At 37.1% G+C, this 26,706-nt stretch overlaps 1 protein-coding gene across 3 annotated transcripts in view; it reads left to right on the top strand.

The window, feature by feature from the left end:
- LOC140162621 (integrin alpha-6-like) overlaps positions 1-26,706 on the top strand; it is a 217,921-nt gene that overhangs the window by 162,963 nt on the left and 28,252 nt on the right. For 2 of the 3 annotated variants that reach the window (XM_072185890.1, XM_072185892.1), the window contains exons 5-17: positions 170-371; positions 1,241-1,334; positions 1,517-1,622; positions 2,827-3,079; positions 5,704-5,817; positions 7,256-7,320; positions 9,446-9,618; positions 11,280-11,450; positions 17,826-17,908; positions 19,168-19,321; positions 20,285-20,356; positions 21,279-21,364; positions 21,727-21,810. In XM_072185890.1, coding sequence (XP_072041991.1) covers positions 170-371; positions 1,241-1,334; positions 1,517-1,622; positions 2,827-3,079; positions 5,704-5,817; positions 7,256-7,320; positions 9,446-9,618; positions 11,280-11,450; positions 17,826-17,908; positions 19,168-19,321; positions 20,285-20,356; positions 21,279-21,364; positions 21,727-21,810 — 1,657 coding nt within the window. Of the gene's footprint in view, positions 1-169; positions 372-1,240; positions 1,335-1,516; positions 1,623-2,826; positions 3,080-4,926; positions 5,029-5,703; positions 5,818-7,255; positions 7,321-9,445; positions 9,619-11,279; positions 11,451-17,825; positions 17,909-19,167; positions 19,322-20,284; positions 20,357-21,278; positions 21,365-21,726; positions 21,811-26,706 lie in introns of all 3 variants that reach the window. The other variant, XM_072185891.1, reaches the window with a different exon arrangement.

Genomic DNA, 26,706 nt, shown 5'->3' on the forward strand with positions numbered 1-26,706 from the left:
TCAATGTCCCCATGTTTTGTATGCTGTATCACGCAGGGCTGATTGTTTCATTGTACCATAGCTGTGAGACTGGTTGTGGGTTTTTTTTTACCGCAAATGACATCTGAACTTAATATCCAAAGATGTCTAATCAGCTGCTATAAAGGTCAATTGTGTATTATATTTTCAGGTTTTTCTGTAACTGCTGGTATATTCAGCGATGATGGCTTACAGGTCGTTGCTGGAGCTCCGAGATCTGAGAATATTGGCGCCGTTGTCATCTTCAAACCACGTAGGTCAGGAGAAGTAGAGAAGCAACACGTAATGCCTGGGTATAGCATGACGGAGTCTTATGGCTATTCAGTATGCGCTGCTGATTTGAATGGCGATGGGTAGGTATAATGTTCAGATTCAAACGGGATATAATACTATTTCAACAACTCTTCCTATATACCTTTGTACAGGAGCTAAAGGTTGTTAAACGATGATGAATCCACAGTTTTCCAGTAACGTGTGACGCGAATGCAAGTTAACGGATGCGCGAATACGTGTGGGCACGTAAAATTCGTCATGCCTGGAACTTGGTTTACATGTTGGAGAGATAGCAGCTAAACATTGCCATTTTATTTTGTAGTTTCATTGCTCAGTGCATGATATCAACAGAGAAATCACCGCTCTTCTTGTAGGCCTGAGGTTGAGATGACATTCCTCATGAAATAATGATGATCTTTAGCTTGTTTTTGTTGTTTAAAGGGATTCAATCATGTTTCATAGTTGTTCATCACCATTTAACAACTCACGTCAGGTGTGTCTACATGGTTTACCACGCAGACGGCGCGGATGCATTATTGTTAAATGGTGATGAACAGCTAAGCTAAAGCTGCCCTCATGAAGTAAACCACGCAGACGGCGCGGATGCATCATTGTTAAATGGTGATGAACAACAGTGAAACATGATTGAATCCCTATTGCTTCCTTGGGCATAATGCATAACAAAAATGTTTATTTCCAATCTCATAATTTCTCCATCTTATTACTAGAGTTCTCATAACAAATCCAGGTACTCACAATTATTAGTACCTGGATTTGTTATGAGAACTCTAGTACAGTAATAATTTATATAGACAATCCTGATGAATCTCTTCACAGAAATAGATCTGTTCAATAAATCTGGATCAAGGTTCAAACTTTTCACCACAATAAATAATTTGTATATCTCTATACATCTCTCTGTTGTTTCTTTGAATTATTTCCCCCTCAGGTATGATGATCTGATTATCGGTGCTCCCCTGTATTACGATCGTAACACAGACGCTGGGGGAAGGGTGTATATCTACCTCAATGAAAATAAAACAGTAAGTTAATTACCTTCCAGTATTCACTCAAAGCTTGTATCGACTCAACTCAAATGACTCAACGCAACTCAACATTTTAGGACTTGTGACTTGTCTTGAGTCTCAAATCTCAAAGTAAAATGGAGTAACCCAACATATCAATGTTCCCTTAGTTAACAGGTTTTTTTATGATTTGTTTGCAGGCTGACTTCTCAGGGGTAACACCCATTACTTTAACAGGTTCATTAGATTCCATGTTTGGTATATCCGTCATCAATCTTGGAGATCTGGATCTAGATGGAAAACAAGGTACAGTGTACGGGACAGTTCCCTTGATCAGTTCCCTTGGATTGCGATGTCCGAATGGGAGAGGCACGTAGCGCTGATACCAAGGTGCTGCGCACGCAGAGACAAGAAGAGGCGCGCAGCACCGAGTGTCTCATATTGATGGATATGGTACTAGCAGGCCTCATTTGCTTGTGTATTATGGGTAGTGGCCATTAGCGCCAATCCGGGTTGAAATGGGGGGGGACAATCAGCCAGAATTGTCAAAAAGTGGCTGAAAAGATAAAAAAAAATGGGTCATTTTGCCGAAAGGTGGGGGGATATCCCCCCGGATTGATGCCCATGGTAGTGGCAGAGGCTCTGTACTAGAGAGTGGGACTGGGACACAGAATTTGTATAAGCTTATACTCTGATAAAGAATGGCATACACACAGCTGGGCGGAAGCTGTGCGCAGCACCTACGCGACTTGCGTTTTGTGTTTTGCATGACTGCTTTTGTGAATTTACGCGGGCATTAGTTGGAACTTTATTGATTCGTGCAGTAACAAAAACCGAGGCGAGTTCAAGGGGTTCCTAAGATGACCCCATACGAGCAGGCCCCATTTCACAAAAAGTTTCGATCGATCTTACAATTGATTTACCACAAAGCTCTTATTAAATTATGATCGATCGTAAGATTTTGTGAAATGGGGCCCCAGAAATGGTGTCTCTAACATTGTGTAATGCACCCCTGCTGACCAGAGGACTCAAGTTTAGATTTGGTAGGAATGTGCCTCTAAGAATTTGAAAGTTGACCCTTATTTAGGCCTAAAAAATTGTTTGATTGGCTTAACATAAAAAAAAAAATTAGGTAGGTAGGTAGGTAGGGATTTTTTTTAAACTGTAAATTGTGTAAATTGCATTTGAAAAAGGCCTTGGAACTTTTTTTCTTCTAAAATGGGTACAAAAATGTTAAATTTGATCAAAATATGTGCTAAGCATGCAAAAATTTGCAGGTTTGTTGTATTCACTGATGAAAAAAAGGGGTCATTGGATGGCAGATTTGAAAAAAGGGGGTCTATTGACAGGCACATGACGCGTACCAATATATGGGAGTGCCCCCCCCCCCTCGCACATCCCCATTATGGTCATTTGTATTCAATACCCTCCTGGGTGTAAAATGTTCATACATCCCTGATGAATGCATGACCAAGCAATTTATTCATAATTTCTTTCTGGTATGTTTCAGATATTGCTATTGGCTCGCCATATGAAAACAATGGCGAGGGCGCTGTTTACATCTACCATGGTGCAGCAGATGGTATCAAGCAACCCCCAACACAAAAAATCACCCCTGCAGACCTTCCTGATGACCTGCCCATCGATAGGCTGTTTAATTATACCTTTGGTTACTCATTGGCTGGTGGTATTGATCTAGATGGAAACGATTATCCTGAGTTGGTGATTGGTGCATTTCAAACTGATACTGTCGTTACTTTGAGGTGAGTTTTTACCATCGAGGTAGAAAAGGATAGAGTGCCCTGCTTCCCGAAAAGATGAGTCATCGGCTCAAGATTGCTTGTTGCCAGTTTGTTATAAATCAAACCCAGAATTACCCGCAATGAAATTACACACAATTCCAAAAGCAGCATCAAATCTTACCAAATTAGACAAGAGATTTACTCTTTTGTGTAAAGGTAAACGAAATTTGAGTAGGTTGTCTTGTCAGAGGGGGACTTAACAGAATCTTGTCAAAATGAAATGGATAATCTTGTCAAATAATGAGTTGGAGATCTTTGTCAATATGAATTATAGTTACTGTTATTTTTTGTCTCCTGGAATTTAAAGACATTTTTCCTTGAAAATATCACTAAAAGATTCATTATTAATCTCAAATTTCTCTACATTATGAATAATCTCAAATTTCTTTACATGTTTCATTTCTTATGTCATTACTGTGAAACCAATTGGGCTGTTCCAGTTAAAATCCACACACCCCCTATGGAAGACATGACCTTAATCTCATGGGAGTGTAGATTTTAAATGCAGTCACTCATTCAGGTAACCCCATTTGCAATTCACACTCCCTTTGTAGAAGATTAAGGTCATACCGTAAAATTCCGTCTACAAGCATATATATGCCTCTAAACAAGTTTTTTTTGACACAAGAGACAAGAGGCAGACACTCTCAACAAAAACGTTATTTGGAGTTTGAACAACTATTACTGATAAAGGCGGCTGTAAAAACATGTATATTTGTAAGACCAATCTATTGCAATGTTTTTGAGAAGGGTATTGGCCTTTCATATCTTTCGTTAAAAAAAACCCTACTGCGTGATATCTAAGGTTGCTATCTTCAGTAGATAGCATGTGTTAATGCAATGCACGCCATCGTCGGTAGATGTCACGCATTAAGGCTGCTATCTTCAGTAGATAGCATGTGTTAATGCATGTCATCGTCGGTAGATATCACGCAGTAAGGTTTTATATGCTTCTAGACGGAATTCTACGGTATGTTCCATAGGGAGTGATGGATTTCAACTGGACTAGCCCATTATGTATATCATTCTAGCATTTCTCTTCTATGCATCATTAAACTGTAATATGATCATGACTTGCATCATTCAGTTGATTTATTTTTGTCTTTCTTACAAAGAATGCAGGTTAATATTTGCATCATTCTGTTTGCTCTTCTTGTTAACGGTTTCTGTTTGAATATTTTTGTTTGAAAATGAGTGATGTGAAACAAAGAATTTATTTAATTTAAACTTTTTCTTTTTCAATCAAAATATACTCCCAATCAGGCCCATAGCCAGGATTTTTTGTGGGGGTGCTGATTTTGAAAAAATGGACTTTTTTCCAAGGGGGGGCATTTTTGTGAAAAGTGGACTTTCTTCCCCCAATTTGGACCAAAAACCCTTTTTTGTGGTTTTCAATGACTAGAATTTCATACCCTCCTTTTCAATGACACTAAATATTGACATATATTACTGGATTTTCCCAAGTACTCCCTTTCTCGAAATTTGGCAGACAGTGCAAATTAAATACCCCCTATTTTGCTGATTTCACAGTCAAATTTCGCGGACAGTGCAAATTAAATAGCCCGTATTTTGCCAATTTCCTGGTCCTCACTACTGGTAAAACAATTACCACTTTTCTGTGCTATTTGGTAACTCTCCTGGTTACCAACTTTTGTGTTGAGTTGGGGGCTGGAGGCCTAGGCCTACAAGATTTTATCTTTGTGAAGACTAACCAATTATATTAATATGTACCATAATTTGCATATGATGTGTGTTATTTTGCATGCCAAGTTCTGGAAAGTGTGTTATTGTTTTTCATAACTACTCAGATCGCGACCTATCATTAACATAACCGCATATTTGAGAACCGATGAGAAAAGTCTGGATGCGAATGAAACTAACTGTGAATATAATAGTCGACCTGCATTATGGTGAGTTTGTCTGTCAGTTGGTTTGTTGGTATGTCAGTATAACATCGGTACTTTCTGTCCTCTGTACACTCAAGTATGAAGATAAGATCCAATGGGTTTATTCCGGACACTGCAAAAAGTTGACTTCCATCAAAAAACTAACTTTTGACTTAATTATAAAGATGGGTTGGAATTACTTCATACGTCAGGTTGAACAGAGTATAGAAATTGTATGGTTACAGTTTGAGTTTGTTTGATTTGAAAACAGCAAGTAACAACAAAAAATCTCTTTACAGTCATTTCAACTAATTGCCTTCCCCTCCCGGTGCCACCACTGGTTTAGTGACATTCCTAAATAGTCCAACACAATGGATGATTCAGATTTTTTTTAAAACTCTGTACTCATTTTTTTAAAACTCTGTACAAATTACAATACAGGGATGTGCTACAAACATGGGTCGCATTTTCAGTCCTTTGTGACGCAATCAAGCAAAAATGAATCCGATGTTTGGCAATGTTTGGCAAATCATATTTTAATTTTCTATTTGGTAGTATAGACCATTTTGGCAATAAAGCAATTGCTAACAGAATGACTGTAAGGATAAAAACAAGTCCAAACTAGACCTTGCTTTTTCAATATCAAACAAATTGTAATTTCACATTGGCTTTTTGACAATAACCTACCATCACCACCAGAGGGCGCCCTATAGTGACCATCACAGCTTCGGTCAATTCAACTCTGTCTACGTTAGATCCAGATATATTTGACTGTGACTTTAGGATTGACGGCAGTCCAAAGCCTACTATGTGGTAAGTTGCTTGCAGATCATCCTGAATTTCTTCATCCTTTAGTAGTGGAAATTTTTGCCTGATTAATTTTTCATGCCTTACCAATTTGGAACCGTTTCCCTTGATTTTAAATTCCTGATTTTAAGTTTCTTACATTGGCCTATACACAAAAGGAATAAGTTTGTGTGTTGTTGTTTTCACATGAGCAGGTTGTAACGCAAATGCGCAAAAATAAATGTAAGCGCAAAATCAGTACAAGAAATAATATACCGTAAAACCCTGTCTTCAAGCATATATAGTGTTTTTTAGAAAAGCTTAATTAATTCGAAGCAAGCGTTAATATACCAGTACAATAGATCGGTCTTAAAATAATACTTGTTTGTATATGCTTGGATCCGTAATTTATTTGCTCAAAATCCATAATGGCGACTGGATTAATGTAGCTTTCATCAGAAGCACACTATATGCTTGTAGACAGGGTTTTACGGTATTCTATGTACAAAATTCAGACATTGATTAAAACTAAAGAGTACCAAGTCAAAGTTGCCTCATGTGTAACACTATGGTAAATCCACCATAGAGATTATACCCAAAGAGAACCAACTCAAAGTTGCCCTTTTTGTAACGCTATGGTAAATCCACCATAGAGATTATACCCAAAGAGAACCAACTCAAAGTTGCCCTTTTTGTAACGCTATGGTAAATCCACCATAGAGATTATACCCAAAGAGAACCAACTCAAAGTTGCCCTTTTGTAACGCTATGGTAAATCCACCATAGAGATTATACCCAAAGAGAACCAACTCAAAGTTGCCCTTCTTGTAACGCTATGGTAAATCCACCATAGAGATTATGCCCAAAGAGTACCAACTCAAAATTGCCCTTTTTGTAATGTTATGGTAAATCCACCATAGAGATTATACCCAAAGAGAACCAACTTGAAATTGCCCTTTTTGTAATGCTATGGTAAATCCACCATAGAGATTATACCCAAGGAGTACCAACTCAAAATTGCTCTGTGTGTAACGCTATGGTAAATCTACCATAGAGATTATACCCAAAGAGTACCAACTCAAAGTTGCCCCATGTATAACTCTATGGTAAATCTACCAATTTCACCCTAAAATGAGTCACAATAGGGTTACATGACCGACACAATGGTACCCTGCACTTCAGTGCACAGATATGTACTTTTTTATATCTTTTTCCAGCAAATCCTGCGACTTCTTTTGGAAGAGGCCGCAACCCCCAAAAGGGTCACAATCCACAGTTTAGGAACCACTGATTTACAGGCAAACTTTTTTAATAATCTTGAACTATTTGCGCTATATTTGATTATGCTAACGCATCCTGGACTTGTCGTCGAACCCCATAGGTAACATACCTACCTTCCATTGTGTGCTTTGAGCACTAAAAATACAAAATTCAAACTTGTTTTTCTTTACTTTATTTGCCATAGTTTTGAGGTGTTTGTAGTGATGAGACAAGACACAAGATCAGAATCTTTTGTGAGTCAGACAGTAGGTGAGTTATCAAACATGCTGTCGTTGGGCAGGAAAAACCTCCAATGTGATTGTGGCCCCTGAACATTTTTAAAACAAAACTGCCAATAGGTTACATAGGAGGTTTTGCTTTAAACATGTTCAGGGGCCAATGACACATAGAATTTTCCTGCCCAACGATGATACTCAACTCTCAAGGCACAGTTCTATGACCAGTGTTCGAAATAAGTGGTTGTCCGGGACAACCACAATGAACGTCGGACAACCCAAAATGCTGACGGCAGTTGTCCAAGGGACAACCATAAAAATGTTTAGCAATGTTACCATAAAATGCATTGCATAAAATGTGAAATGTTCAGAAGAAATCATGACCAAAAATGTTGTTTTCCCATAAATTTGTAGCAAGTATTTTATAAACATCATGATAAAATGCATACCGGTACTCAATTCTAACCTTAGCAGGTGTGCAGTATCGATCGGTACACAAGCTAGCACATGGCCCTGGTAGAAAAACCTGACCAGAGTGACTTGACCTCAGACTCCAAGTCTCTGTCAGTTTTAGTTTCAATACCCCCTGAAGCTATACACTGCAGACTGTGCATAAAAACAATACCCATTTTGTCATCCGGGGAAAACCCAATGAGCTCATGAATAATTAATGAGATACTTTATCAATGGAAATGTTTCCCGGGGGGGCCACTCATATATGAAAGCTGTAAGCATCCGCGTGAAAGAAAACGCGGATTTAGGGTGGTTTTGAAAAGCAAAGCGAGGATCCGCGCGGATCCGCGATTAGGGTCTCAAAACACTCATTTTAGTAAAAGAAGGGGTGTTTTTTTAAAGGATGATCCTCGCTTAGGGTACGTAATTTTATAAAATTACCCAATTAACGGACATTAGTGGTGACATATTTATCAAATTATTCGCACAAAAGAGTGGTTTCTGAGCAATTTTACCAACCAGATTTTAAAAATGGAGCCGACTTCAACAGTGCCAATTTTAAGCTTACTGATATCACTGTACCGACACACGCAATGTCTATCCTTGTTTGGGGCAAATTTCTAACCAATTCCTCGATTAGGGTGTTTTTATAATGTCTACTGTTTTAGGGGTAAATTTCAAGACAATTCCTTGCTTAGGGTGTTTTTATTTCAGTTCAATCCTTGTTTAGGGTCAGTTTGACAAATTTTCGACATCCTAGCTTAGGGTCATTTTTGAAAGTCAATTCACGCGGATGCTTACAACTTTTATACATGAGTGATCCCCCCGGGAAATGTTTACGTCTTTTGACTTCCTGAAAAGGATGAATTCTGATGGCTTTTAAGCATAAAATCCGGCACAAATATAAATTTATTGATGATAAATATGATGGACATTAAACCTGTATTTTCTTGGATATATTTTGATGTTTTATAATAGCAACAAGGTGAGTTTGGGAAAGGTGTGTGACATGTGAATACTGGCGGCAGTGTGTTTTTTTAACTTGCAACTTAATTTTTTACGGCTCAAAAAGTTCATATAAATTTCGGACAACCAAAAATATGTTCGGACAACCAAACTATTTCTTAAGGTTGTCCGGCGGACAACCTCAAAATATTTCTTAATTCGAACGCTGTCTATGACCCCAATGTGTCTGTACATTCATAGAATGACCTTTGAATATGTTGGGTACAAAAACGTATAGGCCTACTCCTCAACTTGAGGTCAAATTTTGAGCTATGGTTTTCAAATAGGGGTCAATGAATGGTGGCATTGAAGGTGAGACCAACACTGTGCATTTCTAGCAGTTAGCTTAGGTGATTAGAAATACTTGATTGAAAATAATTGTTATGTGATACACATAGGGGCTGACATTACAGGAAGTATGGAAAGTGACATTTGTCACAGTAGATGGTTTTCCTGGACATTAAATTTGTAAATGAAAGACTTAAAATGACCTCGCACCTGGGATGTGAAAATGTTACCAAATTGTTTAGTATCAATATGCAACTAAATTGGCTGATCAAGAAGAGTAACATAAGACCAAGTTCTTAGGTGTGAAAAAAATCTCCAAAATCTATTAAAATTTGGTGATTTTGAAGGATTCAGCTAACCCCCATGTTTATATATAGTTCTGATTTCATACACCATATCAATTATTTCTGCAGATGTAAAATTCTCCATCGACACCGAATCTGAAAGACTTGAAGAATTACATAAACCACCCCGGGCAATCTTTGAGAAGACGGGAAAGTATGAAGTGAAAGATCAGGTGATGACACTCAACGCCAAGTGGGATGAAGTAGATACCATTAGTGAACGATATAAAGTCGTTATTCAGGTATGTTCTTTGGTTTGATGCATTATTTTTTTATAAAATTCTACCCAAGAACATTTGTTGTAGTGGATTGTGATGCATGGGGACTAAAGTAGTGTTCTTCTGGTATTTAAATGATCAGGAAAAACCCAAAGTGGAATAATAAGCCCTGATTCATGATCTGGCAAAAGTGGTATATGTGAGCAATGTGGAGGACCAGGGTTCGAATTCGGCTGTATCGCATATCAGTTTGCTCCACATTTTAAAGCAACTGCTACCCAATTTTGCATTTGTATAGCACTTTTTATAATGCTTAATATCATATGGAAGTATCCTGAATCCTGGTTATGATGAATTAGCCAAAAACTGCTACGCAAATTTTTTAACGAATTCGAACCCTGTGGAGGACCATATTAACTATTGCGTTGATAGTTTTATTGGGTTGGTAAAATTCATTGGAAAGCATGAACTTTTAAGATTTTAGGAAAAGAAGTTTTATAATTCATTATGTATGGAAATAAGCCATTCTTTGGAGCAGGGAGCCATTGAGAATTTGAAAGTGGACCCATCAATATATCAATTTGTCAAGAAATTTGGACCCATTGATATTCCAAAAGTCAAAGTTTTCATCCATATTTAACCCAAATTGTCTTAGTTTTTACAACTTTTTTTAGCAAATTTTGGAGAAATTCCCACAATTTGAGCTATAGTGAGGCAAAATTGTGCTATTTTCCAAAAAAAGTTGAGAAAAACTTTTAAAAATGACCCTGTCTATATACCAAAATTCAAGTTGGCCTAGAAAAAGGAGTCATTGATATACCAAAAGGCCAAAAAAGCTACCCATGTTTGCAGCATGTCCCCGTATTGGTATTTGTACTGAGTACCACCCGAGCTTTGGAGGTTATCTAAGAGCGTGTTTCTACAGGCGCTCCGCTAAGTTATCGCTAAATGGATAACAGTATCTTACTGTTATCTTACCGTTTAACTTGCTGTTTCCACAGACAGGTTTTTGCCGTTGACGTGTTCATACCGTTTAAGCTGAATGACGTCATGTGACCCAGCTAATGCCTAATTTTGGTTTTAGTTTGTAATAATATTTGCATTTTCTTTAGCAAATTAACAGTCACATCCTGCTCCACTTCGGTCAGCATCCTTCGCAACATTAAATTGGCCCTTCAGTAATTTCAGCTTTCTAGTATTTATTACTGATATCCGTAGCTGTGCGATCAGGATATATGCCACACATTAGGGCACGCATCACACACTGCCTGTGCTATTAAGTATTATATTGTACACATCTGCTCCGCTTTGAGCCATCCATAATAGTTTGGACTTGTTTATGTTGCCCAGGCTGTTATTAAGGCTTTTGTCATGTCGTCCGTCTAATTTACCCGCTGATTAACAGCCATTTTGCCCTGATTTTATTCGATAAACGGCAAGTTACTGCTTCGGTCTGTTTCTACAGAAAATCTACCCTCTTCGTCAACGGCAAAAACCTACTCCAACTAGGTTTCCATTGGCGTTGAATAGGTGTTGCAAAAAGGTATTGAGGCTGTTTCCACAGCCTACAGGAGTGAATAACGGTTCCATACCGTTACAGTATTTGGCTCTGTAGAAACACGCTCTAAGAAGGTTGTCAAGCAATCCAAATAAACAAACAAATATTTTCCTCTTATGATATACAGAAAGGTTTCACAGATATTTACAGACCAATCCCATTCAGACTCAAATATGAACTTGTGCAGGATATACCAGAGGTGCCTAACCCGGGGGATGAACTCCCAAACATGCGGGACTACCCTATTCTAGAAGGAGCAATAGATGGAAAAGTGGTGCAAGATGAGCCATCTCTGACGGTAAGTTGCGCAATTTTTGTCTCACATTTTTTCATCACAAAAAGTTGCATCTCATGTTTTTCAACAAAAAAAGGGTTTTTTTGTTCATTATAAGGCCAGGGCATAGCATTGTATGTTATACAAATATTAACTGTCTATGAGTGTGATTTTCGAAATATATTCACGAGGTGAAAGATGGATTGTTCCATTCCACGAAATGGAATAATACATCTTTCACCTGGTGATTATATTTCGACCATTACACAAATTTAACACAGTTAATATTTGTTTTATATCACTTGTACTTTTTTTCATTAACATAACACCATGTTTTGCCGTGATTATACGGCACATTTTGGGGTCCACCCCATAACTAAATCGGCGAGTCTAAGAGTCGGCGCACGGCTTGGCGCACTACGACGCAGCACTATGATGGTAAAAACTATCACATGGAGAGGCTGATGGTAAAAATGATAAATGGTAATCAACCAATGAACTGTCTAGAATTTATGTATGAGTGATATAAATCATAATATCATTTTGTCAAATTATTATGCTGTGTGAAGAGTTTGTATGTAATTTTGTAAAAATGTGAAAATCCAATCTTGAACATTGGCCATTGTTGCACTGGAAAGTAAAGGTTCAACACCCGTTTCTGTCCTTGAATAATAAAAAGTATCACACTTATATTTAATACCCGGCCCCCAACTCAACACAAAAGTTGGCAACCATGAGAGTTACCAAATCTTTCAAAGACCCCCTTTGCAATGATTTTTCACCAAATTTACCTCCCTTTTTCATGCAAAATCGAGGACAAAATTTGGCCAAAAACATCCCCTTTTTTGTGATTTTCAGTGATTAGAATTTCAAACACCCCTTTTCAATGACTAGAATTTCAAACACCACTTTTCAATGACACTAAATATTGACATAAAATTACCGGATATTCTCAAGTACCCCTTTTATCCAAATTTCACGGACAGTGCAAATAAAATACCCCCTATTTTGCTGTTTTCACGGTCAAATTTCGCGGACAGTCCAAATTAAATACCCCCTATTTTGTCCTTGCTACTGGTAAAAAAATTGCCCTTTTCCGCTATTTGGTAACTCTCATGGTTGCCAATTTTGGGTTGAGTTGGGGGGCCGGGATTTAATACAGTTGACAAGATTAAAAGGGTGATAAGCAAACTTTCAGTTTCTTCTTCTTAATACAGGGTGTCCCAGAATGAATGATTAGTACTCATTCCAGGGATATAGTCATCATGTAGTTATCACCACAGCAAATTACCATCCTGTACCAGCAACTGAAGGCCAATTGTGACATGATCAAGGAATGAGTCGGATGTCGCTAATATTGTTTTAGAGATATTGGCAAAAACAGTGTTCAGTGTTTTATATTGTTTTCAGCCATTGATAAATAGCTCATAACTTGGTAACCAGATGTCCGATTTTGACGGGGTTTGCATCAAAATGTAGCATTTATAAACTGCCAGAAAATGATGTAAAAAACTTCTAATTGAAAATTGCCGACATGTGACTCATTCCCCTTGATCATGTCACAATTGTCAATAATTACATTTTGCATTTAAACTCTTCATAATGAAGTTGTAAATGGTCCATTGTCTTTATCATATTGTTTAACATAAAATAGCATGTTAATCATTACATGCACCCGTCAGTAATGTCATGAATGTTTATATCATATTCTGTTCTAGTTGCAGCTTTGTTACGTAATTCATCAAAAAACGTCACTGTGTTAACGATCCAACTAGAGATTTGGGTCGTCGGTTTTCACACTCATCAGTCACATGCACTGTGTTATACGACAAGTTGAAAATAAAGTAACTGAGCATGCTTGCTTGCACGATTGCAACTTTGTTGAAGAAGAAAACATTGGTTTTTCATGATAATAAAAATTTGTATTGTAGATGTAGCTCATATATATTTAACCTTTATTTGAGCACTTGAGTATTTTTTGATATTTTGAGCATTTGAGCACTTTTGATACTAATTGTTTTGCATGTTGATTGCAAATTTGACTCTTTTAAGGTACCAGGTTTTGGAAATGTATTAAAGGTATTATTACTGCATATGCACGATACATTCATAACTCAAGAATGGTTAATTTTGTGCATGTCAAACTTGAGAACTGACTGATTGCTGAACTAATATGCAAATTTTTTCTTTCACAAGCAGAGATGCTGCTAGATGCTTTGGGGGGAATACCTATAAATTCATAGACAAACCCAATTTGTTTAAAAAGCAAATATTTAGGATGTTAGTTTGTAAAGATATGGAGAGATAAAAGAAAAGAAAACATAGACTTTAGTCCGAAAACTGAAAAGTAGCATCTCTGAATAGCTCATCCTGTATACATGCACATCTTCTCAATTTCTCACATATACTGCGCCAATAAAGTATCCTTACACTTGGAAAAATAATCACAATTTCCAAACTGAACAATATTTGAGTAAATTTGTTTTTTTAATAAATGCACTATCTAATCCTGTACATTATGACACCACATTGAATCCAATGTGACTTCAAGAAGTAAGGTTAAAAGCATTTGATTAGACGAAGGTCCAGTTTCAAAAGTGACAAACTGGCCTATTCAAAACTCCAAAGACCACAAATCTGGTTTGAGAGTGGTGAAAGGCTAATTTGTGTGTTTGGCTTTAATTTAAAACCAAAGGAACAAAAGAAAACTCAAACAAAAGAACTGACAAATAAAATGAAAATAAAAGGTACAGAGAAGTAAAAATTGAAATAAAAACTGCTTTAAATAACGCTTCATTGAAGAAACTGTGTTGTCTCTTTGTTAAGCTTGTTGGAATCTTTTGAGCCTTGTATAGGCCAGTTTGTCACTTTTAAAACTGGACCTTCATCTATTCAATTGCTTGTAACTTTACTTCTTGAGGTCACATTGGATTCAATGTGGTGTCATAATGTGCAGGATTAGATAGAGCATCTATTAAAAAAACAAATTTACCCCAATATTGTTCAGTTTTGAAATTGTGATTATTTTTCCAAGTGTAAGGATACTTTATTGGCGCAGTATATATATTTCAGTGCACTTCAGATACTATGTACTATACATAGAAAAATAAGTACATGATGATGAAGTCATGGGCTTTATTCAGTTGACTATGCTACAATATTTTTTATTTTATTTTACAATTTTTATTGCGAAGTTCATGTCACAAATGCTTCATAAATTATAAAGTTATAACGAAAGATTTACATGTCTGTTTGTTTACTTGTTTGTATGTTTGTTTGTTTACGGCAAACTGGTCTACTTTTTGTGACATTAATCTAGCCATTATATATTATTATATTGGTATTGTCTTGTCTGTCTCTTCTGTCACTGTGTTTATCTCTTCTGCCTGTCTTTGTCTCATCTGAAACCCTATATCATATTTATATATTATATTGATGTCTATAGTGTCTCTTTTATCTGTCTGTCTTTGTCTCTCATGTCTCTTCTATCTGTCTCTTCTGTTCCTGTCTCATCTGTCTCTTGTCTGTCTTTGTCTCATCCCGGAACTGTATATCATATTATTTATATATCATTTTTGTGTCTATAGTGTCTCTTCTATCTGTCTCTTCTGTCTCTGTCTCTTCTGTCTCTGTCTGTGCCTCTACTGTCTTTGTCTCATCTGAAAACCTATATCATATTGGTGTCTATAGTGTCTCTTTTATCTGTCTCTGTCTTTGTCTCTCCTGATTCTGTCTCTTTGGTCTGTCTCTTCTGTCTTTGTCTCTTCTGTTTTTGTCTCTATCTCATCTGAAACCCTATATCATATTATTTATATTTCATATTGTATCTATTGTGTCTTGCTTCTCCTTGTCTGTCTCTTCTGTCACTGTCTTTGTCTCTTCTGCCTGTCTTTGTCTCATCTGAAACCCTATATCATATTGATATATCAGATTGGTGTCTTTAGTGTCTCTTTTATCTGTCCTTATCTTTGTCTCTCCCGTATCTGTTTCTAATGTCTTTATCTCTTCTGTCTTTATCTCCTCTGACTGGCTTTGTCTCATCTGAAACCCTATATCATATTATTTATATATCATATTGGTTTCTATAGTGTCTTGCCTCCCATTGTCTGTCTCTTCTGTCTCTGTCTTTGTCTCTTCTGGCTGTCTTTGTCTCATCTGAAACCCTATATCGTATTGATATATCATATTGGTGTTTGTCATATTGGTGTATATAGTGTCTCTTCTATCTGTCTCTTATGTCTCCGTCTTTGCCTCTTCTGTCTGTCTTTGTCTCATCTGAAACCCTATATCATATTATTTGTATATCATATTGTGTCTATAGTGTCTTTCCTCTCCTTGTCTGTCTCTTCAGTCTCTGTCTTTGCCTCTTCTGTCTGTCTTTGTCTCATCTGAAACCCTATATCATATTATTTGTATATCATATTGTGTCTATAGTGTCTTTCCTCTCCTTGTCTGTCTCTTCAGTCTCTGTCTTTGCCTCTTCTCCTGTCTTTGTCTCATCTGAAAACCAATATCATATAGGTGTCTATAGTGTCTCTTTTACCTGTCTCTGTCTTTGTCTCTCCTGATTCTGTCTCTTCGGTCTGTCTTTGTCTCATCTGAAACCCTATATCATCCCAGCAAACACAAAACGTTTTCGACATCATTCGCAAAAGGTTATTAAAGGTTGTCAGAAAACGTTTAAATGTCGGGTTATATAAAGGGTATATTAAGAGTATAAAACGTTTTCATAACCTCAAGAAACATTTTTTGATTATCTACTGCTCAGCAAACAAAAATGTTTTACAGAAAACGTTTAAATGTCGGGTTATATAAAGGGTATAAGAACGTTTTAATAACATTCCAAAAACATTCTTGAAAACTTGATACAAAACATTCTAAACAGAATGTAACTTTGGGGTTGACAAAATATTTTGCGAAAAATGTTTGCCCAAAATATTTTCAATAACGTTTTAAAAACGTTTTCATGACCTTTATATAACCCGACATTTAAATGTTATTAAAAGGTTTTAAAAAACATTTTAAGAACATTTCTGTGTTTGCTGGGTTCAAATATTTTAACATAATGATATTTAAGTGTGGACACAATATTTGGCAAAAATTTGTGCAAAAATAGTTTACAATAACATTTTTTGAAAACATTTAAAAATATTGTTGTAGTGTGTTTTCATACAAAACGTTTTAAAACGTTATCATGACCTTTACATAACCCGACATTTTAATGTTATTAAAACGTTTTTACCTAAACCAAAAGCCAAAATATAACTTATTTAAAATGTTCTTAAAATGTTTTTGTGTTTGCTGGGATATTATTTGTATATCATATTGTGTCTATAGTGTCTTTCCTCTCCTTGTCTGTCTCTTCTATCTCTGTCTTTGTCTCTTCTATATGTCTGTCTAATCTGAAACCATATTATTTATATATCATATTGGTGTGGTGTCTCTGTTATTTTGACATATGCTTAAAAAGTTGCCGTTTTCGGAGCCTTGGTTGCAGTGACTTAGCCTGCGATACAGTAACGACATCTTCATTCAGCATAGTGTTTGCAATCTTCCTGTGACATGGCCACCTTATGCGAAAGTTATCAGCAGGGAAGATCATTCCAGGGAAGCCACAGAGATCAAGACACCAAAACATATGGATGTCTGAAGAAACCTGGCTGCCATTTATGATAATATGCAGATACTTGACCACCTATCGGATGGTCATATGACTGGAAGATTGTAAACACTATGCTGAATGAAGATGCCATGATGGTATTGCAAGCTACTGCTATCCAAGACTTTGAAAAAGGTAACTTTTTAAGCAAATAAGATGATATTACTGGAAAAAGACAGTGTGGGCAAACAAATAATTTTTTTGTGTGGCCTTATAAGGATATTTTAGCAGTCAAGTTAGCTCAATTGATAAGGCATTCGACTATGGTGCGAGAGGTTGTGGGTTTGAACCCTACCGGTGGTTATTACGTTCTGGTGTAAAAATTGAGTTAGCTTGCAATTCCCATGGACTTACTGCTAATTGTTTTGTTGTAACCCGTACAAAACTCTGGAAGCTGATCCTGGCTGCGAAGGTCAATTGTGGAATGTCTAGGGTGTGCGCTTCTTAGCTGCAAGTCCCTGTATTGTTTAATGGGTTATGGAATGATATGGGGCCGTAGTGGTCAGCGACAACTTGTAAAGTGTGCTGAGGCTTGTTGATCAACGTCTAGGCGTTGTGCCTGAGCATAACAAACTATAAATCACTGCGCTTTTTTTATATGTTGGTACTTTAGTACTAACTACTACTACTACTACTACTACTACTACTACTACAAAGTTCTTAGGGCGCAATTCGCAAAGAAAGCATCATTGCGCTTACAGTAAAAAACAAATACATAATTGAATTTGTTTTCCTTGCAGATTGACTTTGCTAAAGAATGTGCTAAAGATGATGGTGTGTGCATCACTGATCTCAGTATGAAAGTGGAAACAAATTTTGAAGAGTAAGTAGCTAGTATACCAGGGTTTTTCAACCGGTGGCCTGTGGGCCGGATCCACCAAGCTAACCAGTGTGGTTGGGCCTTGAACAGCTATGAAATGTATATTACATAGCAAACCAAGGTGTATTTGACTCTCAAACGCAAATCTTTGAAATGATTTTGGCCCTCTGTGGCCCATGAGCTAATAGTTGAAAACCACTGATCTATAGGGCCTACATTTCAACAAGTTCAGTGCTTGCATAATACCAATGGTGCCAGAAAAAGGTGCCATAAATGTTTAAATATTGGGTTGTATACAGGATATATAAAGAGTATAAAATAACATGTTAATAACATTCAAAAACATGGTTTTAAAGTTTTTACAAAATTAGTATTTTATTTATTTGCAACAAATATTTTACAACAACATTTGATGACTTTTTTCATGTCCTTTATAAATATAAGCAGAAGTTTTCAAATGTCTTGTAAAATGTATTGACCAAAAAAAGGCTGCATCTCTATACGTGTGCAACTGTGCATGTGTATGCCAGCATGACAGACCATTTATTCGCCATAGAAGTGGCGTAATAAGAGGATTAACTACCATAGCAATAGATGAATACAAAATTTTTGAATATATTGCCCTGCACTACAACATTCAAACGGTACCTATGCATTGAACCATAGATGACAAAGAACAGGGATAAAGACCTGGATGGTAATTCTATAAAATATTCATATTATGCTGATCACTTGCACCTGTAAGATTCGTTTCTTTAAAAAGAGTGATATTGTATTCAATCTATGATTGCAGACATACACAGATGGTGAGTGCAACCTGCTTGTAGTGCAGGGTGATATATTCAAAAATTGTGTTCATCTATTGTTATGGTAGTTAATCCTCTTTTTACGCCACTTCTACGGCAAATACACAAATGTGCCAGAAATGGATTTAAAATTATATTTACCATGCAAATAACCTATTTCCATGTCCCACAGAACTTGTGCATCTATCGGGAAATTTGTTTGTTATGCCAAATAGCCTTACAAGTTTTTCGTGTTGAATGTCATGCTCTACATACATCAGGGAACATCAAAAGAGGAGCTAGACTGTTCTCTGTGTCATTTGATTTCTGGGGCACTTATAATTATTAATAAATATGTAATGAGCATTTTGGTAGAACGCTCACGATTTGAAGCTACGTCCAATAAAATATGCACTCATGCACTGACTTGCTGCTGCATAATGTTATCTTTTGTATTTTTAAATATTTTCTACACAGTAAAGAAAACCCAGTGCTAAAGGTTGGGGTTCAAAAAGAAGTAGAAATCGTCATTGAGCTGCAGAATTTGAATGAAGCTGCGTACGATGCCCAGATTGTAATCGCTTTCCCAGAAGTCTTGCATTTTAACGTGTTTGGTGATATGGCCACACAGGTGAGTCATAGTATAAGCTGAAATGGGCTATTCCATTTAAAATCCACACTACCCCTGTGGAAGATTTAGCTTACATCTTGAATAAAATAGAAAATCGGGTAACTTCCATGTGAAATACACACTCCAGTTGCTGAAGATATAGGTAAAGCCATAATACAGAGGGAGTATGGGTTTCAAAATGATTAACTCTGACCAATTACATTTGAAAAACATACTCCCTTTGTGGAAGATATTTCCCAAATCTTCCACAGTGGCAGTGTAGATTTCAACTGGAACATGTGGAATAGCCCAATGAAGTTTGTGCTATACTGTAAGAAAAGTTTGTGTATTAATATTAGAGTGCAGGGCAGGTCTTAAAATGTTGATTTACTTTTGAGGAAATAGCCTGCAAGCTGCATTCATGAATATGTTTTTGATCCCCAATATAAGTATTGAAACATTGCTCACTAGAATGTTGAATTTTGTGTTTCTTCAAACAAATATTATGCCATTTTCAGACCAGAAACGTTTCATCTTTTAAGTGAATTTCAGGGGTTTTTTTTATGCTCAAATATACATGTTTGTTTTTATTTTCAGCCCAGTTTGAGCTATTTTTTCCATTTTCGTTGTGAATTCAAGTCTGCCACTACAAAATCCATCATGGCGTTACTTTCAACTTGAAATTAATGCTTTGCTCACTGCTTGCAGTAGGCTTCATCATAAAAAGTTTTGAGATTATTTCTCAAAGCACTAAGAGCTATCTTAAGAATCACTGAACCAATACTAGGCTTGATTGTACTCATTGTAATGCATATATAATGCATTGTAATGCTGATACCAAGTATTGTCATAAAAATGTAGCATTCTGAAATAATTTTTAAAGAAAATTTGGAACTTGTCGTCTGCATTCGATACCCTTGTGAAGGGTTAATGTTCTCTGTGTATGTTTTTATATTTCAATGGTGTTTATATTTATATTCACAGAAATGTTCCATACCTGATACAGAACCAACCTTGATCACATGCAAATTAGGAAACCCTTATCCTACCACTACCGTAAGTATACAATCATAGGCTTAGGAACCGGGGGGCTCACCCTCCAATAATCCTAGGTGAAGTTAAAAAATTGTGATAAAATAGAGGGAAAATGGGTGTTTGTGACCTGTATTTTGCCAAATTTTATGACTCCCCCAGGGTGGCCCACCACAAGTTTTTCAAGTTTCAGCCCCCGCCCCTCATGTTGAAAATCTTCCTGAGCCAATGTCAATGGTATCCGCGGATCGCATGGTCATCTCAAAATGAGGTTCTACCCGCAACGTGCGTGATGTGTATACGTACACCTGTCAAATGCATGCTTTAATTACCGCACACGCGTTGCAAGAAGTTGCTAGAAAAGCACGAGAAACAAAAATACACATTCTGCGCATGCGTTTGCAGGGAGAACCTTGTTTTGGTAGGAAGATGGCGGATCCATGCAAATGGTGAATGGGGTTTAGCATAGCTAACTTTTTTGTTACACAGTACTCATGTAGTAGAGAGAAACTGGGGAGGGGTACTCCCGGGGGGTACTCGGTACAAATGATAATGGGGATGTACCACAATCATGGGTCTCATTTATGCCATTTGATATATCAATGACCCCTTTTCTAGGCCAATTTTGGTATACGGATTGATAATTTTTCAGAATTGTTCCAATTTAAAAAACAAATAGCCAAATTTTACCTAAATGTAGCCAAAATTGTCAAAATTTGCCAAATATTTGGCAATTTGCATATAATTTGGCCAAACTGTTTTATTTTTGTATATCAATGGGTCCAAATTATTTAAGAAATTTGTATATGGATGGGACCAATTTCTAATTCTCAGCAGCATATACCTACCAAAACCAAATTTGAATACAATACCCCCCCCCCAACCCCACCCAAGAAGAACAACATCACTGAGGTGTTATTAAACCATACACTGTTTTGTGTTACAGAAGCCAGATAAATTTACTTTCAAGTTTGATGCAAGCGGTGTCCCATCAGATATAGATAATATCACCATCTCAATTAATGCTACAGCGTAAGTACACATCTTGATCAAGTTGTCATCCATCAAAACAGTTAAGGGGGACGTATTACAAACCTTGATAAATTTGTGACTATTTTTGAATTTTTCTCAAAAAATAATAACACACTGGTAACAAAAGTTATGTATTTTATAGGGGCAAGGAATCCAGTTACTACGCTGGAATTTCAGTGACTCAAGACAAGCGGTACACTATTTATGATAAGAAAAGAGGTACATTCTAGCAGTACCTCTTTTCTTATCATAAATAATGATCGGACTGTGATTCTTTTTTTTTCTTTTTTTTGTATTCCATGCCTGAATGAACAAGCTTCTTTTTTTTGATTGATAATAATTCTCTTGTGTTTTGAAACCAGGGCAAATGAAGACTCCAATACTGAGGATAATTCTTTTTCGATAACAGCAGATGTAACAGGCATCACTGATATACAGCTTAATGTGTAAGTATGCATGTTGTTATATATGGTCCACAACTTATAAGTTCCCCCCTAATACTTTTTAGAATAAGTAAAAAAAAAAGCATGTTGTTATACATCACCAACCTATAGGGTGGAATATGTGGCATTTTTTAGAAATTAGGAAAAGCATGTTTTAAGATTATATGAGCAGGACTACCGGGGACATGGTTTTCAAAATATTGATATCAGTTCATATTTCCTTGCATTTAATTTGTATAACCATAATCAGTATCATTGAGCTCATTTGCACAAATGTTAATTAATTATGCAAATATGCAAATTAGAAGGTGGCTAGCCAATATAATACATTAGAGCACATTAGACCCAAGTTTCAAGGCAAAAATCTGCAAAATAAAAGTACCCTGGACATTGATGCATTGATTTTTTATTTACCAAAATATTGACAAAAATTACGTAATTTTATGAATGAACTTCTGTGATTTTAGCTAATTCTGGAATAATGTGCCCTGGCAGTATCTGAAAGGTGTAAAATGATACATTCTACAAATATACAGTGCACGACTTATAAGTTCCCCCTAATGCTTTTTGTAATAAATCGAAAATTATTTAACGAAATGTAAAATTGTAAAAGTTATGAGTAACCTTATTTGTTTTACAAATCTGGGCCAATTTGTAGTGTCACACATCATTGCGTTTGGCCACAATGGTTCATTATGTAAAAAAAGAGGGAGTTTTAAAAGTTGCACCTGAGTCCATAGGAGTCAATTAGTCGGGCAGCAAACTACCCAGTTTTTAAGGCCCGTGGCCTTTTGATGAAGACAATGTGCCACCTATCCTAGCATGTTGTTTGGGTCCCAAGTAACATATTTATACATGTTTACAAAAATCCAGATGCAGCAGAAGGCGGCCATCTTGTTTTTCAAAATGGCGCCCATTTTGGCAAAATATTTCCAATATTTGTCAAACTGCCCCTTCCCAATGTGATTTTATTGGCACAGTAGTGATTGTTTTAGGCTTGTAATAGTAGTTGTGTCATGTTGGCATACAGTAGCACCAATATTAATGATTTACAAATTCAAAATGGCCGCCAAAAATTCAAAATGGCCACCGAAATCAATTTATTTCCTTCAAATATACAATAAGCCTACATCAATCTGGTAACATGGGAGATTGGACATGTGACATGAATATTAATATAATAACACACACAAATCACATACTTAATTACTTAATGCACACACACACACCCCACACCCCCTCCCCCCCTAACCTATATATATGTAGATGATGATTTCATTTCGTATATTATAACATTTTAAAGTGCCATAGAAATGTATAAAAAACATTTTCTTGCCTCATACGGGTATCCTTTATACAAGAACAAGAACACTTGGTGGTGCTAGTTTGGGCTACAGGTTGTATTACTACGTACATCCATAAGCACATGGCAGTGGGGCGGGGTGGTTCTTCAAAAATAAAAAATTTGAACACATTTAAGGATTTTAAGTTCACTTTTGCCCAAATGTGCCCAGGTGGTTGGTTTCACTGGTCTCCACTGAAAAACCACCCATCAATATACCAAAATCGCTGAAAAGGGTACCCCAAAACCACTGTACACCATCACAGAGAAAGCCCCCCCCCCCAGACATGGCATTGGCCAGACATTAGGTATTGATGGGTATTGGGAATATGGTAAAAGGTACCGAGTGGTCCCAGAAATGGGTTATGGGTCCCGGAGGAATGGTTCAGGAATGGGGAGAGTCCCATGGTCGGTGTTAGGGCACCTAAAACAATGGGAAGGTCAGTTTGAAAAATATTGGATAGGGTGATGGGTACTGGGGATGTAGTTAAGGGTCCCAGGGTTTGGATAATGGGTACCGGGGACAGAGTACTGAGGAAGGGCTAGGTGTACTGAGGACAGTGTAAAGGGTACAACGTGTTATGGGTCCCCGGTGAAGGGGTTATGGGTTTCACTCCAGGGATGATTGGTCATGGGTTCCAGGAATGGGGTTAGAGGTCACATCCCAGCAAACACAAAACATTTTCGACATCATTCGCAAAAGATTATAAAATGTTGTCAGAAAACGTTTAAATGTCGGGTTATATAAAGGGTATATTAAGGAAGGGGTATGAGCGTTTGGACAGTATTTATTTTGGGACATTAGAGCACATCAGACATATCGAATTGCATTCTGAATACGAAGAATGTCCTTCTGATATCAAATAATTTAGATTTTTGAAATTACAATTTAATACACATTTTATGGCAAATCATTAAACATTGATATTTTTGATATTTAACAGTACTTGAAGTAAACTTTACAAATCTGATGATTTATACTTAAAGTGTATGTAGGTGGGATGAAAAGCCGACGATCAATTGAAAATTTTGACCTTTCGTATTGGAGATATGGATTTTTTTCCCAAAACACCAATACAAATTAGGTCTTTTTGGGAAAAAAATCCTTATCTTCAATATGAAAGGTCAAAATTTTCAATTGACCGTCGGCTTTTCCTCCCAGTTACATACACTTTAAGAATATATCATTAGATTTATATAATTTACTTGAGGACTGTTATATATCAAAAATTTGAAAAATATCAATTTTTATAATTTGTCATAAAATTTGTATTATATTGTGATTTTCAAAAATGAAAATTATTTGATATCAGAAAGACATGCTTCAGATTCAGAATGCAATTCGATAGGTCTGAGGTGCTCTCATGTCCCACAAAAAATATTGTCGAAACGCAATAAACGCTCATTCTAGATCCCTTAAGGTTATAAAACGTTTTCATAACATTGAAAAACATTTTTTGATAATCTACTGCCCAGCAAACACAAAATGTTTTACAGAAAACGTTTAAATGTCGGGTTATATAAAGGGTATAAAAACGTTTTAATAACATTCCAAAAACATTTTTGAAAACCTGATACAAAACATTCTAAACAGAATGTTATTTTTGGGTTGAAAAAATATTTTGCGAAAAATGTTTGCCCAAAATATTTGCAATAACGTTTTAAATACGTTTTTATGACCTTTATATAACCCGACATTTAAATGTTATTAAAACGTTTTGAAGAAAATATTTTAAGAACATTTCTGTGTTTGCTGGGGGCAAATATTTTAACATAATGTTATTTTATTGTTGACAAAATATTTGGCAAAAAATGTTTGCAAAAATGGTTTACAATAACATTTTGAAAACATTTTAGAAATATTCTTGCAGTGTGTTTTCATTCAAAACGTTTTAAAACGTTTTCATGACCTTTATATAACCCGACATTTTAATGTTATTAAAACGTTTTTACCTAAACCAAAAGCCAAAATATAACTTATTTAAAACGCGTTTTAAAAACGTTTTTGTGTTTGCTGGGATGATCATATTTGAGGTCCCAGGGATAGGATATGGGTTACTGGGATTGAATTAGGGGTCCCAGGGTTGGGGCAATGGGTACCAGGAATTAGGTAAGAGGTACTGGACATTGGGTAAAGTGAACTGGATGTGGGCTAACAGGTTCCGAAGATGGGATTAGGGTCCCAGGGATGCTTCATGGGTCTCAGGGACGGAGTTTGGTGTTCCATGAATTCAGTTAAAGGCGACATAGTTGGTGTTAGAGGTCACAGGGAATAGGGTAATGGGTATGAAGGCCAGGGTTAGGGATATGAGTACCAGGAACATGGTAAGGGGTACCAGGCATTGGATCTGGGGAACCAGATGTGGGGTTACAGGTACCAAAGATGGGATTAGGGTCCCAGGGATGGGTCATGGGTCTCGGGGACGGAGTTCCAGGTTCCAGGAATAGAGTTTAAAGTCCCATAGTTAGTGTTAGAGGTCCCAGGGAATAGGGTAAGGGATAATGGGGATAGACTTAGGGGTCCCAGGTTGGGGTAACGGGTACCAGGAACAGAGTAAAGGGTACTGGGCATTGGTTAAGGGTAAACAGGTTGTGGGGTTGCATGTACCAAAGGTGGGATTAGGGTCCAAGTGACGTGTTATGGATCTTGCGAGAGTTCCAGGTTCCAGGAACGAAGTTTAAAAGTCCCAAAGTTGGTGTTAGAGGTCCCAGGAAATAAGGTAAGGGGGATAATGGGATGGAGTTAGGGGTCTCAGCGTTGCGGTACTAGGAAAGGGGTTAAGGGTACCAGCATTAGGTAAGGGGTACCGGATGTGGGGTTGCAGGTACCAGAGATGGGATTAGGGTCCCAGGGACGGTTCATGGGTCTCGGGGAAGGAGTCAGAGGTTCTAGGAATGGAGTTAAAGGTCCCATAGTTGGTATTAGGTGTCCCGGGGATATGGTTAGGGTACTGGGGATGGAGTTCCGGGTTTCCAGGTTTGGCGTTAGGAGTCCCAGGGATGGTGTTAGGGGTACCGAGGACTGTGTAAGGGTACTGGAGTAAGAGACTTAGCATGCTTAGGGTACTAAGGATATGGTTAGGGTGCCAAGGATGTGGTTATGGGCTGGTCCGAGTACATCAAACTTAGCCGGAACATTTGAGGTTATGGGCCACTGGGCAGTGGATTATGGGTCCCGGTGTTGTGTTAAGGGGTCCCTTGGATGGGTCTAGGGGTCCCAGGGATGGGTAGGGCTACTGGCCAGGGATGGGGTTAGGGGTACCAAGAATACAGGGTTATGCGAACCGAGGATGGTATAAGGGTAGGACATACGGGTACTAGTACAGAATACATGTTATGGGTTATAGATATCGGATATACTATGTACGTTTAGCAGGGTAGGCCTACAGGGTTATGAGTTAGGTACCGAGTTAGGGGTGATCGGGGTAAAGATCAGGATTACGGGTTAGGGTATGGATATGGGCTGGCCCCGGTACATCAAACTTAGTGGGGACATAATTATTATTAACATATCCAGATGAGGAGACATGAAGACATATAAGGTGGAAGTTACAGAT

This window comes from Amphiura filiformis, chromosome 10, assembly GCF_039555335.1.
Source record: "Amphiura filiformis chromosome 10, Afil_fr2py, whole genome shotgun sequence".
NCBI lineage: Eukaryota > Metazoa > Echinodermata > Ophiuroidea > Amphilepidida > Amphiuridae > Amphiura > Amphiura filiformis.